This window comes from Canariomyces notabilis, assembly GCF_033297395.1.
Source record: "Canariomyces notabilis strain CBS 508.74 unplaced genomic scaffold N656scaffold_5, whole genome shotgun sequence".
Lineage (NCBI taxonomy): Eukaryota > Fungi > Ascomycota > Sordariomycetes > Sordariales > Chaetomiaceae > Canariomyces > Canariomyces notabilis.
In genome coordinates, this window is record NW_027041827.1 from 511,609 (window position 1) to 527,695 (window position 16,087).

The following is a 16,087-nucleotide window of genomic DNA, read 5'->3' on the forward strand; positions in this document are numbered from 1 at the left end:
ATTCGCATTTATGATGTCGTTGGAACAAGCTATACGGAGTACTCCCACGTGACTCCGTAGCAGGGGCTGGGATGGAAATGTAACGTTAGCATTGATCAAGTTTGCAAGGGTCATGAGCTTCGTGCTGCGGGTCCTCGACTCCTTGTGCTTACACAGAACTGCCGCGTCTCACCGCCAAAAATTTCCGGGGAACCTCCTCTGCCGCCTTCCCAATTCCCTGCTCCACGTCCTCTCTCGAAGATTTGGGGCCAAACCATTGAAAACAAGATGTCGAATCAATCAGTAAAAAAGCGGTCGTTCAATGAAGGTCCTAAAGGCCGGGCTGGTCGGCCAACAAAAAAGCAGAGGAAAATCGCAGCATATCACAGCAGCTCAGACGACACAGATGGTGATGATGAGGGTGGACCCATTCCGGCCAATCTCCTCGACTCGGATGACGAGGACTTAGATGACATCCAAGTTGACGATGGCGCCTCTACGGAAGGCTCAAGTTCGGGTTCCGACTCCGACTCTCAATCTGATGGGGCGCGGCCCTCAAAAGAAAAATCCCAGCCGCCTATAAAACAGTCCAAAAAACAAGAATTCATCGCCAAAGACGCTCCAGATTCAGACGGCACATCATCCAGCGAGGACGGAAATGGCGGAGAATCCGACGATGACGATGACGATGCCGACAGCGCCGGCGCCGACGACTCGGACGGTCCCCGTGCAGGCGCGGGGACGTCAACGCGGGCAGCAGCAGCTCACACGGGCACCAAGTCCAAGCGCAACGACCCAGACGCCTTCGCAACGTCCATCTCCAAGATGCTGTCGAGCAAGCTTCCCGTCTCGCGGCGCGCCGACCCCATCGTGGCCCGCAGCGGCGCCGCGGCCGAGCAGGCGCGGCAGGCGGTGGACGCGGCGCTCGAGGCCAAGGCGCGCAAGCGGCTGCGCGAGCAGAAGCGGCTGGCCATGGAAAAGGGGCGGGTGCGGGACGTGCTGGTGGCGAGCACGACGCGCACGCTCAACGTGGCCACGGGCGAGATTGAGGAGGTGCCCGAGGAAGGCGCGCAGACGACGGCCCAGATTTTGGAGATGGAGAAGCGACTGCGCAAAGTGGCGCAGCGCGGCGTGGTGAAGCTGTTCAACGCGGTGCGCGCTGCGCAGGTTAAGGCGGCTGAAGCGGAGAGGGAAGCGAGGAAAGAAGGGATTGTGGGCGTCAAGAGAAGGGAGGAGAAGGTCACGGAGATGAGCAGGAAAGGGTTCTTGGACTTGATTGCGAGTGGTGGAGGGGGGTTGAAAAAGGGTGGCTTAGAAGAGGCATAAGGGTCAATGGGGACGGTAAAAGGCATGAGGTACCGAATTGTTAGACGATTTGGTTCAGATCTTCCAACATTGCTGCCTTCAGAGCAGAGAGTATCTGATTGTCTATTATTTACAGCCCCTTCTGAGGGCAAACCTAGTCGTACATACATACACAAGTCAGCCACCAAACGATCTTGACATGCCTCCAAAATGCTGCAACGACGTCAAGCACGTCCCGGAAAAGAGTAATAGAAAAGGCGGAATCCTAACCGAGGCCCACGCCCATGGTTTTGGTATCTATGCATGCTTTCCCAATCCCGCATAAGCCATGATGAACGCCGCCCAAAGAGAAAGGTAGGAAAAGGTATGAATTCTTCATGTTCTCATTTAAAGTCGCTTGACTGCAGGTTCCTCGTCATGGCTGGCAGCTTCACTCGCAGGCCGTCCAACTCCGGTGTCATGACGACTTGGCAACCAAGGCGGCTCGTCTCCTGAAGCCCAAACGCCAGATCAAGCATGTCGTTCTCGTCGTCGTCGGGTTCGGGCATCTTGTCATAATACTCCTGGTCCATAACGATAACATGGCAGGTGGAGCAGGCACACGAACCACCGCAGGCGCCTTCCATCTCGAGGTCGTTGGCTTGGGCGATGTCTAACAGATTGTCGCCTTTGGATACAGCAATCCTATGTTCGCGGCCCTCCTTGTCGATGAAGGTCACATAAAGTCTGCGACTGTTGTTAGAGGCGTCGCCCGGGGTAATGATGATGTGGGGTACCCACTCTTCACCAGGTTTCGGCGGCTCAATATGGCCATGAGAAACAGCGGACGACACAGCGAAGCTCCGTTTCTGGAGGGCGCTTGAGGATGGCGCAAGTCGCACAGCTAGCTGTGAAGGCCGCCGGGGACCAGCGGCAAGGGCGCTAGCTTTAGTGTAGCATCGTGCGCGCGGAGCGATGGAGGCGATGGTGTGCCTCGGAGCAATTCTCAGGCTCGGAAGAGTCTGCGCGAGCAATCTGGGTGCCGACATAATGATGATGTGTGGTCTAGGTGGAATGCGAAACTGGGATAGCGGTCAGCAACTGAGGAAAGACCGAGGGGCGCTCTTTAATACCCCTCTGCTGGGGACCGGATTTGAGAAGTCGAGGTGGGTCTCTAGACTTGTTCAGAACCGCGCCCACCTGCCAGATTTCAGCTTTCGCGTTGTTCGAAGAATAATCCCCAGTACAAGGTGGATTGTTCGTGCCCGGAAAGAGGCGAGGGTAGAAACAACGAACAACAACCTCAACGAGGCAAAGGCTCTAACCAACAGCAAACAACCTAATTGGGCCAACTCCACGCTCACGTTGCACAACTCAATGCCTCAAGCGAATTGGCAAGATATCCAAATATGGCCAGCGTTCAATGGAAGAGTTTGCCCAAACAAAAAGGCATCTGAATCGAATCGACTCGACTCGGTCTTTCGCCTCGGACGAAACCAAGCTCCGATAGGAAATTTCAGTGGGCCTTGGATTGCCCATTTCCTTATCGCTGCCCCGCTTATGCAATAGCCATAGCTCAATCTGCAGCTTAGCCTTCTAATCTTTCTCAACCTGTTATCGCCGAATGATTTCATCTCGACTCGTCATGCAAACCAAAATCACCGCCAAAGTCCCCGCCTAAGCAGTCCCAAGCCTCTGCACCAAGAGCTCTGAACGATCGTTACTTCTTGTATAATGGTCGTGTGTATGCTACCGACATCATGGCAAACCACAACGATGGGGTGAATCCCCTCAGACCATACTATATTCCGCCCTCAATTGGGGAGCCGCCCGAATCGCTGCCCACTCCCGGACCGCGCGCCTTTACACAGGCCAACTCGACAGGCAGATACGCGTCCAAAGCTCGCGACATCTTTTCCGACATTGACTACAAGGACTACATCGCGGAGCCTTCGCCGTCGGCGGTCCAGTCTATCAAGGAGCTAGTGGACGAACTATTATGGAAGTACACGTCCGTGTTGATGGCGCAGCCTTTCGAGGTGGCCAAGACGATCATGCAAGTCAGGTGTCAGGATGATATGGGAGGGTTGGCAGCAGCGGCGGAAGCGGCCGAGGAGGTTAGGCAAAGGCAAGCTAGTCAGAGGATCGACATGGATGAGGAGGTACGAGTGTTGCAACGCCCCGTTTTGCGATACCCAACTGATAGCTCAACAGCATGGACAGCCTGATTCAGACTCAGATTTAGATGAAGCCGCTTTTTTCACATCACATCAGCCCCGAACACCGTCACCAACCCTCTCCCGGTCGAGGAACCCGAGGCATCCGGCGCCTGCGGACTCCCCCCGATCCCCGACTAAACCAGTGCCGGCACACCAACTAGCTATACGGACACCGGATTCGGTCCTGGAGGTCATCGCGCAGTTGTGGCAGAAAGAAGGTGTTTGGGGGGTTTGGAAGGGGTCGAACGCGACGTTTATTTACTCGGTGCTGCAGTCTTTGCTAGAGAACTGGTCCCGAAGTCTGCTCAGTGCCCTATTCAACGTCCCAGATCTTGGGGTCAGGAACGACATGGACCGCCTAGTCGATTTGGCGTCACCTTACCCCTGGGCCTCACTCTGCGTCGCTGCGACCGCGGCTGTCGTTACAGGGCTCATCCTTTCACCACTAGACATGATCCGCACACGGTAGGCCAGAGTTAACCCCCTTTACGCAAGATTACTACCCAAAGATCACTAACACGCGTTTTCACGCGAACAGGCTAATAATAACCTCCACCTCAAACGCCTCGCGACGGACTCTGTCCACCCTCCGCAGCCTTCCATCCTACCTCTGTCCCGCCCCGCTCCTGGTGCCCACGACATTGCACTCGCTCATCCATCCGCTCCTCACCCTCTCCACCCCGCTCGTCCTGCGAAGCCACTTCATGATTGACCGCGAGCTGGCGCCCACAACCTTCTCCATCGCAAAGTTCTGCTCCTCGTCCCTCGCCCTGCTGCTCAAGCTGCCCCTGGAAACAATCCTTCGCCGCGGGCAGGCTGCCGTGCTCAGCTCCCCAAGCTACGTCCAGGCGCTAGAGGCCCCCCTGTCCAAGGGAGGAGGAGGAGGGAGGAGGCTTGATGAAAAGGCAAAGGCACTGTCCCTGGAGACTATCGTCCCCCTGGGCAAGTACGACGGTGTCTTTGGCACCATGTACGCCATTGTCAATGAGGAAGGGTCTCACCCTGTGCAACCTGCTGGCTCGAGAAGTAAGGGGCCGGCTGGTGCGGCAGCGGCAAGGAAGGGAAAAACCCCCGCCACCACGGCCGAGGTGGTGTATCGGCGCGGTCAAGGCCTGGATGGCCTCTGGCGCGGGTGGAAGGTCAGTTGGTGGGGACTGGTCGGCCTTTGGGCGGCTGGTGTGCTTGGTGGTGGGGGAGACGGCGAGTTTTGAGAACCGCGGAAAGCATACTTAGTTGTGTCTGAGAAGTGGTTGAGAATGCTTTCCCCTGTTTTTGACTTGATGGAGAGGCCGAAGGGCAAGGGAAAGGGAAAAGAAAAATGGGGTTGGAAACATGTTCGCGCTTGCGTCTAGGGATTTGTAGGCATCATTGCGGTGCTTTTGTCGGCGTTACTGGGGAGGGGAGGCCGTCGGCGTTTGGTTTTGCGCTGGGTCAGTGATTCCCCTCTCAACGAATGGTATGATAGATATATCCGAGGCTTGAGCTTTGGCGGTTGGGGCTTCCGTTTGTACTAGTGTAATATGGATCTGTACGATAACTCAATTCGTGGGCCATTTCTCGGGAATAACCAGGGATTTGGGCTAGGACCTTGTTGCTCGCGTTGTTGTGGCGATGTGGTGGTTTGGTCTTCAGTCTTACAGGGACACGATATCGCCCTTCCAGTTTACTTAGGGAGGGAGGGTTGGGAAACGCGCGGTTTCTTCGTGCCCACCTCTTCCTCATCCCACCAGCTCAGTGAACCATTGGGGAACAAGCAACAGGTTGTTAAAGGTCCGTTATTGGTCGGTAACTGTTAGCGCAGGCAAGATTTAGCACGCAGTATTTGTCCTCTTTACAACGAACAGAAGTACACTGTCAAGGAGGAGTAGGACTGGAGGTTGAAACATGGTATACATACAACCTTGTTCGCTAAGTATTGACAAGAATAGGGACAATACAGATCCCAAAAGTATATACAGAGAAGTCTGGCCCAAGTTCGACTTTCACACCTGAAATCATCAATCGCTCGCTTTCATGCACCAGTAACCGATATTTCCGCGGAATGTCCATTCGCCATGGCCCCTGATAGCTTCCTCTGCCCCTCGATGAGGCAATGGGGTGCCTAAGTAGTCCTCTTACACGCACTGGTGGTACCACGGGTTGAGGACAGAGCAGGTCGAGCCAGCGGCGCAGGCGGTAGGTCCTGTCCACCCACTGCCGCCACACTGGCCATATTTGCTCTGCGAGGCGCCGCCAGTAGGCCCAGCGGTGATGGTCGAGCTGGGCGACTGCGTGGTGACAGTCACTAGGGTTGTAGTAGTGCGGGCGCTGCTGCTGCTGCTGCTGCTCCTGCCGGTGCTGGTGGCAGCGGTGGTCGTGGCTGGGGCGCTGCCGCCAGGAGGAGTAGCAGAGGCGGTCTGCGTAGCGACCGAAACGCTCTGCGGGATGCTGCTCACGGCACCGGCGATCAGGGCGGGACCGGGAACGGGGTAGTTGATGTTGCTGGTGTAGGGGTTGAAGAGGATGCCCGGGTCGGTGGCCTTGTACAGGGAAGTGCCGGGCACACCGCTGGGCGAGTTGCTGCCGCCTCCTGTGACCTGCAGGTTGATGCACTGGGGGTACGCCTGAGCGCCGTTGGGGCTGCCTGCGCCGTGGAGAGCGATGATCTCGTGCCGGAGGACGTAGTTGCCGGCCTTGAGATCCGAGGGAATCTGAACCAGCCAGCTGTTGCCGTTCTTCCTGAGGTCGTCGGCGGCCCAGCTGCCAGTCTGGCTGTTGTAGCCCGCACCGTCGATCTTGAACCACCGGAGGGACTCCTTGTTGACCTTCTCGCAGTCGCCATTGCATGCCGCCAGGTAGTCAATGACCGGGCCGATGTGGCTCTCGGGCCATTCAGGCGTCCACACTATGCTGATCTTGTCACCGGCCTTGACAGTGGCATGGCCACCTCCCGGAGCTGCGCTCTTGTGGCAGATGATGTCGGAGGTGCCAAAGTTGTTGGGTTCAACGAAACCGTTGTCTTGTTGGGCCGCCGTCCATCCGATCACAGTCGGCGGATTTGGGTTATACCAATCCGATGTCGGATCGTAGTTCCGGTAGTACACTCCGTTGACGATGATGTGACTGACGTGACCGTGAGCAGCCACAAGAGCGGCGCCCGCCAGGGAGGCGAGGACAGCAGATGTCTTGGACATGTCGGGAACCCTTCTTCAGATATCTCGAGTGCAACGAGATCAGTAAGGACAGAAGTCACAGACAGTGAACAGAGTAGTAAGCCTGCGAGCTGAAGATTGGTCGACAGTGAGGGCCCAAAATATCCATAACCAGGAGGAGCATTCACGGTCTTTTATACTCAACACCCTGTCCCTTCTAGCAAGTTCATAATTCCCTGGGCTGGCTCCCAGGGTTGCAATTGTGACCAGGCATCTTGGTTCGGCCAATTTGCCGTGGGCCGCGAGAGGGGTGATCGAAAGGGGCAACCCAGATATCTCGGTACAGAAGCTCTCGGATACCACCATCCGTCTAGGCGCGCGGAAACAGTAAAACGAAAGCTGGAATTCAGGGAATCTGTGTTCTCGGCGCAGCCATGAAAGTCCCCCAAGAGGATTGGGGTTCCCTGTCCCCGGCAATCCCCAGAAACATGCTGGCGTAGCCGCTCCTCAGGCCCGGGAGGAGGGTGGAATATCGGACTGGTCGCCGTCTTGTCGGTCTTGGATTTGCCATCCAAGAAGTAAGGTAGGGAGAGCTGAACACCGTGACCTGGCAAATAAGGAAACTTTGAACCCCACACGAAGACAAGGCTACGGTAGATTCGATTGGCGGAACTTGAGGAACAAGGGGCAGCAAAGGAGCCGGACGTTTCCAGGAAAGCGATTGCCAGGCACATGGCGCCAGGGGTGCCCAATCGGGGGATGTGGACCGTGGGAGGTCTTGCCTCCGATCTGCCGGATCTGGGTTAGGGAAACGTTGTTTGTGGGGAAAATGCAACAGCCCGTTTCGCTCCTGCAGTCAACATTCAGGCAAAATTCGAAAAAGCATGGCGAGCGGTTGTGCCTCCTTCCTGGACAATTTCGCTACCACGCTTCCCACGCAGTAGCAAGACGGTTTCCGTAATAACCAGAAAGTTGCGCGACAGGAAGGCGTGAACTTAACAACGAGCTTCATTATACCGTCCCAGGCCCACGGTTCTGGGAACTTCTGGCAATATCGAGAAGCATTAGCGATATTCTGCAATACCGGCCTGCAGAGAGCGTGGCTTGGCTGTATACCTAGCTCGTATGTTGACATGTCTCGGTTCGCTAGCCTGATCCACGTGGAAATGGAAGGACGTTGTCCCCATGCGCCAAGCGCTTGGTGTGATGAAAAGGGGCAGGAATGTCCGGGCTCACTGACCCCCTCGGGCTACGCAGCATACGCAACTGTCGTGTACAGTACAACCTCTCGACTACCTTAGAGACTGATGACAGCAGGAAGTGCAAGTGGAAACTTCGACTGCCATAGGGCTGGTACGGAAGGTATTGAATACTGCGGCAATTCGGCGCGAACTCCAGCATCGGTGCGTCACGAGGTCAACTTGGCTCTCCCAAAATTCCAACGCCAGCAAGCTGCTCTTCCGCCTCATGGTCCAGTTTCCACTGTCTGGAAGATTCTAGTCAGAAATCAGCAGGAGGTTGAGCTGGCTAGCTGGAGCATGGGGCTCAGTGTCCTTCATTTCATCGGTCGATGAACGCAAAGATGGTTACCCATGGAACTGAAGAGCGCCCCTGCCTTGTCAAAGCAAGTAACTGCACAAGGTCGAATCTTCCCCAAGTGCCACGACATCCTGTGGGTGCAACACCACCACAACCTCGATTGTTTCCGCACCTGCCTCCTCTGCTCGCATCTCTGCATCCCAAAGCTCTTTTCCCAATCCACGTTTCCGCGGCAGGACAATCAATAACCCGTCCATGGTCATCCACGGCACCCTCATCAACTCGGGCCTACCGACCCCTTCCCCAAAATCAGCCTCATACAACCCCATATTTGCCCAGCTCGTGATACTCAGGTCAGCACCATGCAACGACTCCCAACCGGGCGCAATATCCGACACATCAGGCGCCATATCGATCAAATCCATGACCTCCGCAACATGTCCCGGCGTGACGCGCTTCACAGCCCTAGCAATCTCTTCGACCACTCTCGCCAGCTGCCGATGGCCGTCCCCGCCATCCAATCCCCCACCACCAGGTACCTGACACGCCGCTAGCAGTTCCGGCACAGGCATCTCTGCCATGCCAAACAGGTTGACATTGCCCAAGAATGGAACCGCCTTGAAGGGCTCACCGCGGGTAGATGACCTAGTAGTGGACAACCGTGTCCGCCCATTGATGGCAAAGCCGAGTTTGGAGCTGGGCGCACCCAGGCCTCCGCTTGCCGAGTGTCTCCTCCTCGCCGCGCGCACCCGGGTCACGCACGACCACATGATGGCGCTCAGCACGTTGTTCGTCGTCACACACGCGGCCTCTTGAAAAAAGCCTCGTACTAGTTGCTTGACCGCTTCCAGCTTGGCCGTGTCAAAGGTGAAGATTTTGGAAACGGCCGCCGGGGCTGCCGACGGCCGTAGTGCTGCGGCCGGGGCATCGGAGAGAAGACGGAATTCGCGGTGGCGGGCGAGGAGATCCCGGAAGGCGGCGGTTTCGGAGCTGGATTGCGGGCTGATGTGGTTGGCTTTTTCCGAGTCCCCTGGCGCGCTGTCTACTTCCGCGGTGTTGTGATCCTGCCGGGTGGTGGCGAGGCGGAGGAGGCGGTCGCGATGCAGCGGCTCTTCGGGGTCAGGGGCGGTGCAACCGGTCAAGGAATCATCCGCGAACCGCGTGCAGTCGGCCCAGAACCGAATGAGCTCGACCATGCCCGTGCCGTCCATGACATTGTGCTGGACGCAGAGGCCCACCGTTAGCCCACCGTCTAGGAGCGTGTAATTCACAGCAAGAACGGGAGCGTCAAGGCTGCTATGCAGGTCGGTCACCACCGGGAGGGGCATGATGCGCCTTGGGAAGTATTTCAGTGGTGCGCCTTGCCCTTTGAGCTCGGGGAAGCTTATGTCCAGCAGGGGGACTCGTCCGTCCTCATCTAAGCCATCGAATGTTGGCTCAGTCAACTCAATGTCTCTGTCCGCTGCTGACCATTTTATGCCTAGTCTGCCGCGGTTCTCGACGCTTGCGTCAGTCGCAGAAACGTGGCCTTTGATGTAAGGCAGCCGCTGGTTCAGACGCCGCAATCCGGCTTTGAGGTTGTCTACCGCTTGTGCCGGGTCCTGAGTGTCAAAAAGCAGGATAATGCTTGTGTATATTCGTGGCATTTACTGGTCCAGGGGTGACAAGAAAACCCTGTGATGCGTAGCTGAGGCCATGACGCTGTCGGCTTAAGAGGCAACCCACTGCGTGGTCGCTAGGTAGTAAGTGTTGGCCGACAATCGAAGTTCAATAATGGATTTCTTGGGATCATCGTGAGATTAGCTTTCAGCTTCTGCTGGAGGGTGCCTCGATAATTATGATCATATCATTCGGGTTTCACCAGAGCTCTTTTGAGACTCAACTGGCCAATCGGTGATTCGCGGCCTGACTCATTTTTCAATCGAGGTTGCGGAGAGGGCGAGAGTAAGATCCTTAAGTAGCAGTGTCAGCACCTGCGTCTCTCAAGTGAGCGAATACTGAAATGAATGTGGAAGACAGAAAGGGAACAAATATGAAACGACTTCTTACCGAAGCCTTGCGATACCTAGGTACCTGATTGAGATTCCCCAAATGTACAGTACCCTCCAATGAGTGTTGAAAGTCTAAACCTTCCAGGTTTATGTTTATTTTCAACGACCATCATGGCTGGCTTGCGGTTCGTGGGAGCATGTTGGAACTTATACGAACCATGTGGCTAGCATGCTGGTCTTGACGCTCTGTTCAACCTGTTGTACATTTCCATGGTTTCATGAGCAAACAGGAAGACAGTCGGATACCGTTACTGTCTTCCCAAGCTCGGCTCATGCTAATCTCATACATACATCATCATAATCTAAACATTATCTGCCTCTATCAAACAACTTAGAAACATCCAAACCAATGTTCTCACAGAAGCATACTTACCTCATGTATTACACAAACGAGAACATCGGAGACGATGTCCGTCTTATGTCCGTGTTCACGCTGGAAGTATTAACTTCCGTGTTCATCCAGAAACCTGACTGGATCCGCCCCAGTGATTCCTGTCGTCGTAAAATCATGGGTTAACGCTCTTCAGGCGGGTGTAGCCGTTGCGGTATCTCCGCAAAAGGCGAGTGCTCAGCCAGAAAACAAGACCGATGCTGCCAAAGATGGTCACCAGGAAGAGGAACAGATGATCGCCAATGAACAAGAACATGCGATTGTCCCAGTTGACCCAGGTACCGCCCCGCTCCTGTGTGAAGAACACCCAGGGGTCGGCGGTGGGCCGGTCGTCCATCATCATGCGGTAGAGCCGGTGCTCGTGGGCCGAGTTTGCATCGGGCTTTGGCAGCAAGGCGTGGTACTCCTCCCATATCGCCGTCTCGAACCACTGGCCGCTCGCATAACTGATGGTGATGTACGGGAACACCCAGTTCCAGTTGTAGCGGATCAGCGACAGCGTGAGGCGGCTCCAGAAGGGATGGTTCGGTCGCGCCGCGAGTATGTTGTTGCTCAGGGCGCCTCGGCCCCCATCTGTGATCCACACGGGATAATACAGGGTGGGAGTCAGGTCAGCCTTGCAGCCCTATTATAAGTTTACCGAAAATCGGAAAAAGTCAGTTGCCGTACACACAAGATCCATGCCAAGAGATGAGGCTGCAAACTAACATTGTCAAGGTCCATGTAGATGCCTCCATAATGCAACAGCAAGAAATATCGGACTGCATCAACCCTCTGCACTTTGTATCGGTAACCATCGTATGTGCTCAGGAACCACGGGTACTCGGCCTCGATGAAGTCGCGCGACGTCTTCTCGGTCCACAGCTGCACAATTGAGCGTTAGCATTGTGATTGCGCAACGTCGGCCAACAGGAGCGACATTGCATGGTGGATGCGGTGCGCACCTTGAACTCGAAATCGGGGTTAATGTCGATGCAGTTCTGGCGAACGGCGACCCAATCTGACGGCAACGTGTCATTGCCCGGATCGCGCCAGTTGTGGAAGACCTGGTGGACGATTTTGGGAATGTACTGGATCCGCGTCCTGTCGGTGGCGTTGTAGGCGGCTGCTACTTGCTCTTGGGTGATTGCGATGCCCGCGTGCGCGAAAAAAAGCTGCTTAAAGAAGAGCAGGCGTGACACAATGTAACAAACCAACGACAGGAAGACGACGGCCCAAAGGACCATCGATATCCTGACGGAAACGCGCATCTTGTTGAGATTGACGACGACTACGCAGAGGTTAGAAGAGTCGGACTCCGAAAATGCCAACCTTAAGATGCGCGAGTCGATATGCGGATACGCGGATACGCGGATACGCGGATTCCTCGGATGGCGCGGGCTGGTACGTAGGGTTCTGAGTGCTTGGTATGTGCAGTGCAACTCAAGCTATCTACACTGCTTGGTGCAGCGCTATTAATTAGTGCAATCGCTGTTGTTGAACGAACGACTGGGATTCCCTGATTAAAAGAGCTTTGTCCCGAACTCTCACCGACAAAGCATCCTGCCTCATTGAAGACTCTTCCAACCCAGTCGATCGGTTTCATTTGGACTTTGAACGCGTAATCATTGTTCAATAACTAATCTGCACCGGCTATGGGAGACCCAATCCCGCAGTCTTTCGGCCCGAGAATTCCCCATAACCACCTCGAGTTTTCTGCCTCTGGCGGCGAGAGACGTACGCCGTTGTTCTCAACTAGGGTGAAACTGCTTTACAGACCCTTTCTGCTGCGAAAACACATCTTTCCGAGAGCTGACGTAATTGCATCGGGCCAATAACCGTTCAGTCCCTCATCACGACAAAATAAGAGTCGAAATTGACCAACCTATGCAGTGCGCATCTTTGAAAGGTTGTGATGGCGCGAGGAAGGCCAAGGGATCTATTTGAGTGCTGGCAGTTTAAGTCGCATCTTCTTCGGTTGGGCCCGACCCTTTGTTTGCAGTGATCTCAGTCGTTGGATGGCGCCTCCCTTGCGCCTCTTGAGCCGAAACTCAAACAGCGAGCTCGCCAGTCCCCGGTGTCACATTCTTCCTGACACATTGCACCGAGGCTGGTCGACTGGTGTATTTGCAAAACGCCGGCTAACTGTGTCGATTCAGCATGCACTTGGCCTCGAGATATCTTGCCCTTGGGATATTGACGCCCGACATCTTGCCCATCGCTTCCTCGCCCACAATCATCCAGGGGCTGATATGGCAGTTCTGTGTCTCAGGCTCCCATGTCCATGCTAGGCAGGTTCGCGCTCGACTATCACATTCTCTCAAACACTTATCGGCAGTCGCCACCTTCCGCAGAGTGTGCGTGAATTCGTCAAGCCTGCCGACGTAGTCCCAATTCGATCTGGCAGACCTAGAACCCCTCCATGGCGGTTCGGAACCGGATATATCCCATATATCAAGCCATAGAACCGGCCTGGTGACATTCCCAAACTGGGCACCGACCTGCCGCATTTTCGACGGGGACGAGAGACCGTGGAATGAGATGACCGGCGAGCAGATTCTGTCTGCGCGGATTCTGCTGAGGAGGGGCGGTTCGCCGTTGAACCAGTGACTGTACGTCTCGTCGAGGTACACGCCAATCTTCAGAAACGCTCTCGCCAGGAGGCGGTCACCCCAGGTCTCGTCGAGTGAGTTGAGGTACTCGGACGACAGGTCCTTCGCGTGTTCTACAACGAGGTAGTGCATGGCCGCACGTGAAACAATGATGGCAGACCCTCCGTGGGCAAAGCGCGTCCTGAAACTGCCAATGGCGTTCCCTAGATAATGCTGGTCGTCTGGTTTGAGGTGCCCGAGAAGGGATTTCAGTGAGGGCTGGATTATGAAGGTGTCATCATCTACCAGTAGATACCACTTCTTGTTGGGGAATCTGCTGTATCCGCAGTAGAGGCCTGAGAGAAACTGGTCTGAGTGAGCGAACTGTCAAGAGGGAGTTTGGATAACAGGTGGGATGTTTTGGCTAAAGCTTTACCTTGAGAGCATCCAGTTCCCATCCAAACGATTTGGAGAGTTGAAGCGCCGATTCCTCGTCACCACTGGCGACAGCGCTGGCCAGCTGTCTATACTTCTGTACCTTTGGGTGCGAATTGTAGTTGAACAGGCTTGGATGGCTGACGGACCACCTGACCATATCGTTGACTGGCATCTCCTCGCCACGGTAGCGGAAGTGAGCGCCCGGCCGGGAAGCATAATCGGCGATGATGTTAATGTCTCTGAACTCACTTGCTTCACTAAGTGAGTCGAGCCATGCTGGAACCCTCTCTTTTGTGCCATATCCAGTCTTCAAGATGACCAGAAGATCGTGGCCCAGGTCGACTTGGAACTCTGGCTGCGTATAGACCCAACGCTCATCAGCGCGAGGCATCCATACAGCAATGAATTTCTGAAGATTGAACCGGATGGCCAACCGAAGGACGTTATCGTAGGGCAATTCCAGCAACATAAATACGAAGCTGGCCAAAGCGAGACATGCCAGGGTCCGGAGACGTGGCCGGGGACACGAAACGCCCATGCTGTGAGGAACAGGGACCAGTCGATTGAGCCAGCCAGAACTGGTATGTCCAGTCCCTGCGTTGCGATGGAAGCACTCAGCACTCCAAACCTAGAAACATGTCAAATTCATTCAGACAAGAAGGACATGTGATACAGCATACCAATTCCTAAGCCGGCTGGGCGTGTTTCAGGGACCAGAGACGGTGAAAGCGTCTTGTGAGAAGAGGTCTTGGAGAATTCAGACACATGTTTGGTATTCCGTTAGGCAGTTTAACACGGCCTGATGAGTTGATTGCCCACGGTATCGGTTCCACCGTTGTTTGGTTCTAGGCGCACATTCCAGATTCATCAGTCTTTGTGTCCCTGCCACCTTCCTCCCATACTTCAGAATGAGAGATTCCATTGGGTTCACTGTGCACACTGCAGTGCCAAGAAGCAAACACAACATCAAGATATTGCCACTGCCCGATTACCGGCAAGTCAGTACACGTACCGGGAGCGCGATTGTCAAGCTGACAGTAGTGTATGTCTCCGGCTCGATCCAGTCCTAGAGGTAGCCTTCACCGGAGCCTGAACAAAGAGCTCCTCGCTCCTGGTCCGGCCGGTTAGGTAGTACGATCCAGTTGCCCGCATTTCATGAGCCGAGAGACAAGATGAAATCTGCTGTACTCCAAAAGTGGATTTGCATTCGACATGTGGACACGGGCAAAGATGGTGCAACAGCGAGGGTGGGATATTTGGTTGGTTTTTGTGAGCTTACCTACTCTCTGAAGGACACAATGCTGGTGCCCGACATATGTTGAGCACGCAGCTCTCGGTCATCCCGGGAGAACCTGCCCCGCGACATTGACCAAGTTGCAGGTCCGGCCTGAACCCGAAACCCCTCCCCCAGAAAAGCCGTCCCTCTATTCCCTCCTAGGCCGCTTGCTCTCTGCTTCCTCACCAGCGGCATCCCCATTGGTCATTTCCTCGTCTTCACCCCGGGGATGAACAGTTCCGGCTCCATCCCCAAGCTCGCCACTAATGCCCTCCTCTTCGCCCTCGCCGCCGATCCAATTGCCCTCCACGTCAAAGAACTCGTGCACGTTCTCGGCCGTGATCCACCCTGAACTCCCCGGCAGCGCAGGCGGCAGTCCTCCGTCTCTGGACCCGGCGAAAACCCCAGGAAGACCCTCAATCGCCTCACCGCTCCCCTCAAAGATTATTTGAGCGCCCTCTCCCTCCCCGTCCCCATCGTGCTCGTCGCCGTCCTGAACGGCGTCGGGATTCAGGTTGGAGCATTCTGAGATGGCCTCGAACAGCTTGGTTGCTTCGGACTTGGGCGCCGGTAGCACGGCTGACTCCAGTTCTGGCTCCCCCGAGGCTGAGGCTGAAGGTTGTGGCTGCTGGGGGATAAGCGTCAGCTCGACCGTGTCAAAGTCGTCGTCTTCTGCCCCGCCTGAGCTGAGTTCGATTTGAAGGTAGACAGAAGGGTATGTGGTTTGATTGTTGGTGTTGTTAGAACGGAGGGTCTTGATCGCATGGATGCTGATTTGTTGGTACGGGATTGAGACGCCACATTCGGCGGATGGACAGAATATCCCGAGGTTTCTGTCACGGAAAAGTTAGTGGGACAGGGAGGATCGACGCTTTTGGTGTATGTGCGTACTGAGAGTTGACAAAGAGGTCAACCTTCTGCTCGACATGCTCTTCCCTCATGGCGTCGAGCGCGCTGCTCTCGGGGACTGTTGGAGCAGAGGTAAAGTCAGTCGGGAAGAAGGGGAGCTTCCCCCGCTGCGAGGCGGGGATCCAGGCTTTTGCTGCTGTCGCATGGTAGTACAGCACGGGTTTTCCGTCGTAAAAGCTTGCTGGTGTTTGTTCCTGGTGATCTGCGATTGGCGTGTAATCGCCCAGAGCGAACGGAGAGCGCACAGTCGAGAGGCTCATCCTCGCGATTTGGCGAGATGTCTGGGAGCAAGTGAACTTG

General features: G+C 55.4%; 8 protein-coding genes across 8 annotated transcripts; 2 read left to right on the forward strand and 6 right to left on the reverse strand.

The window, feature by feature from the left end:
• Positions 1–146: 146 nt before the first annotated feature.
• On the forward strand, positions 147–1,305 carry N656DRAFT_843344 (Rrp15p-domain-containing protein; the record flags this gene model as incomplete). The annotated part of the gene is made up of 1 exon (XM_064819086.1): positions 147–1,305. The coding sequence occupies exon 1, from the start codon at positions 268–270 to the stop codon at positions 1,303–1,305; it is 1,038 nt and encodes a 345-aa protein (XP_064672181.1). The 5' UTR covers positions 147–267.
• Positions 1,306–1,667: 362 nt separating this feature from the next.
• On the reverse strand, positions 1,668–2,312 carry N656DRAFT_705244 (ferredoxin; the record flags this gene model as incomplete). Its single annotated transcript, XM_064811256.1, has 2 exons — positions 1,668–2,010; positions 2,065–2,312. The coding sequence occupies 2 exons, from the start codon at positions 2,310–2,312 to the stop codon at positions 1,668–1,670; spliced, it is 591 nt and encodes a 196-aa protein (XP_064672182.1).
• Positions 2,313–3,023: 711 nt separating this feature from the next.
• On the forward strand, positions 3,024–4,693 carry N656DRAFT_704816 (mitochondrial carrier; the record flags this gene model as incomplete). The annotated part of the gene is made up of 3 exons (XM_064811212.1): positions 3,024–3,380; positions 3,487–3,947; positions 4,021–4,693. 3 exons carry the CDS (start codon positions 3,024–3,026, stop codon positions 4,691–4,693), a joined length of 1,491 nt encoding a protein of 496 aa, XP_064672183.1.
• A 903-nt stretch (positions 4,694–5,596) lies between these two features.
• N656DRAFT_788085 (carbohydrate-binding module family 1 protein) lies at positions 5,597–6,655 on the reverse strand (the record flags this gene model as incomplete). Its single annotated transcript, XM_064816661.1, has 1 exon — positions 5,597–6,655. One exon carries the CDS (start codon positions 6,653–6,655, stop codon positions 5,597–5,599), a length of 1,059 nt encoding a protein of 352 aa, XP_064672184.1.
• A 79-nt stretch (positions 6,656–6,734) lies between these two features.
• On the reverse strand, positions 6,735–7,633 carry N656DRAFT_537279 (uncharacterized protein). Its single transcript, XM_064809990.1, has one exon. It carries the CDS (start codon positions 7,345–7,347, stop codon positions 6,814–6,816), a length of 534 nt encoding a protein of 177 aa, XP_064672185.1. The 5' UTR covers positions 7,348–7,633; the 3' UTR covers positions 6,735–6,813.
• A 599-nt stretch (positions 7,634–8,232) lies between these two features.
• N656DRAFT_705214 (uncharacterized protein) lies at positions 8,233–9,798 on the reverse strand (the record flags this gene model as incomplete). Its single annotated transcript, XM_064811252.1, has 1 exon — positions 8,233–9,798. The coding sequence occupies one exon, from the start codon at positions 9,796–9,798 to the stop codon at positions 8,233–8,235; it is 1,566 nt and encodes a 521-aa protein (XP_064672186.1).
• Positions 9,799–10,576: 778 nt separating this feature from the next.
• N656DRAFT_776784 (glycosyltransferase family 32 protein) lies at positions 10,577–12,105 on the reverse strand. Its single transcript, XM_064814706.1, has 3 exons — positions 11,539–12,105; positions 11,303–11,458; positions 10,577–11,219 (listed from the first exon to the last, which is right to left on the reverse strand). Exons 1-3 carry the CDS (start codon positions 11,818–11,820, stop codon positions 10,710–10,712), a joined length of 948 nt encoding a protein of 315 aa, XP_064672187.1. The 5' UTR covers positions 11,821–12,105; the 3' UTR covers positions 10,577–10,709.
• Positions 12,106–12,714: 609 nt separating this feature from the next.
• On the reverse strand, positions 12,715–16,047 carry N656DRAFT_788088 (glycosyltransferase family 31 protein; the record flags this gene model as incomplete). The annotated part of the gene is made up of 4 exons (XM_064816662.1): positions 12,715–13,530; positions 13,601–14,196; positions 15,065–15,711; positions 15,770–16,047. 4 exons carry the CDS (start codon positions 16,045–16,047, stop codon positions 12,715–12,717), a joined length of 2,337 nt encoding a protein of 778 aa, XP_064672188.1.
• Positions 16,048–16,087: the final 40 nt, after the last annotated feature.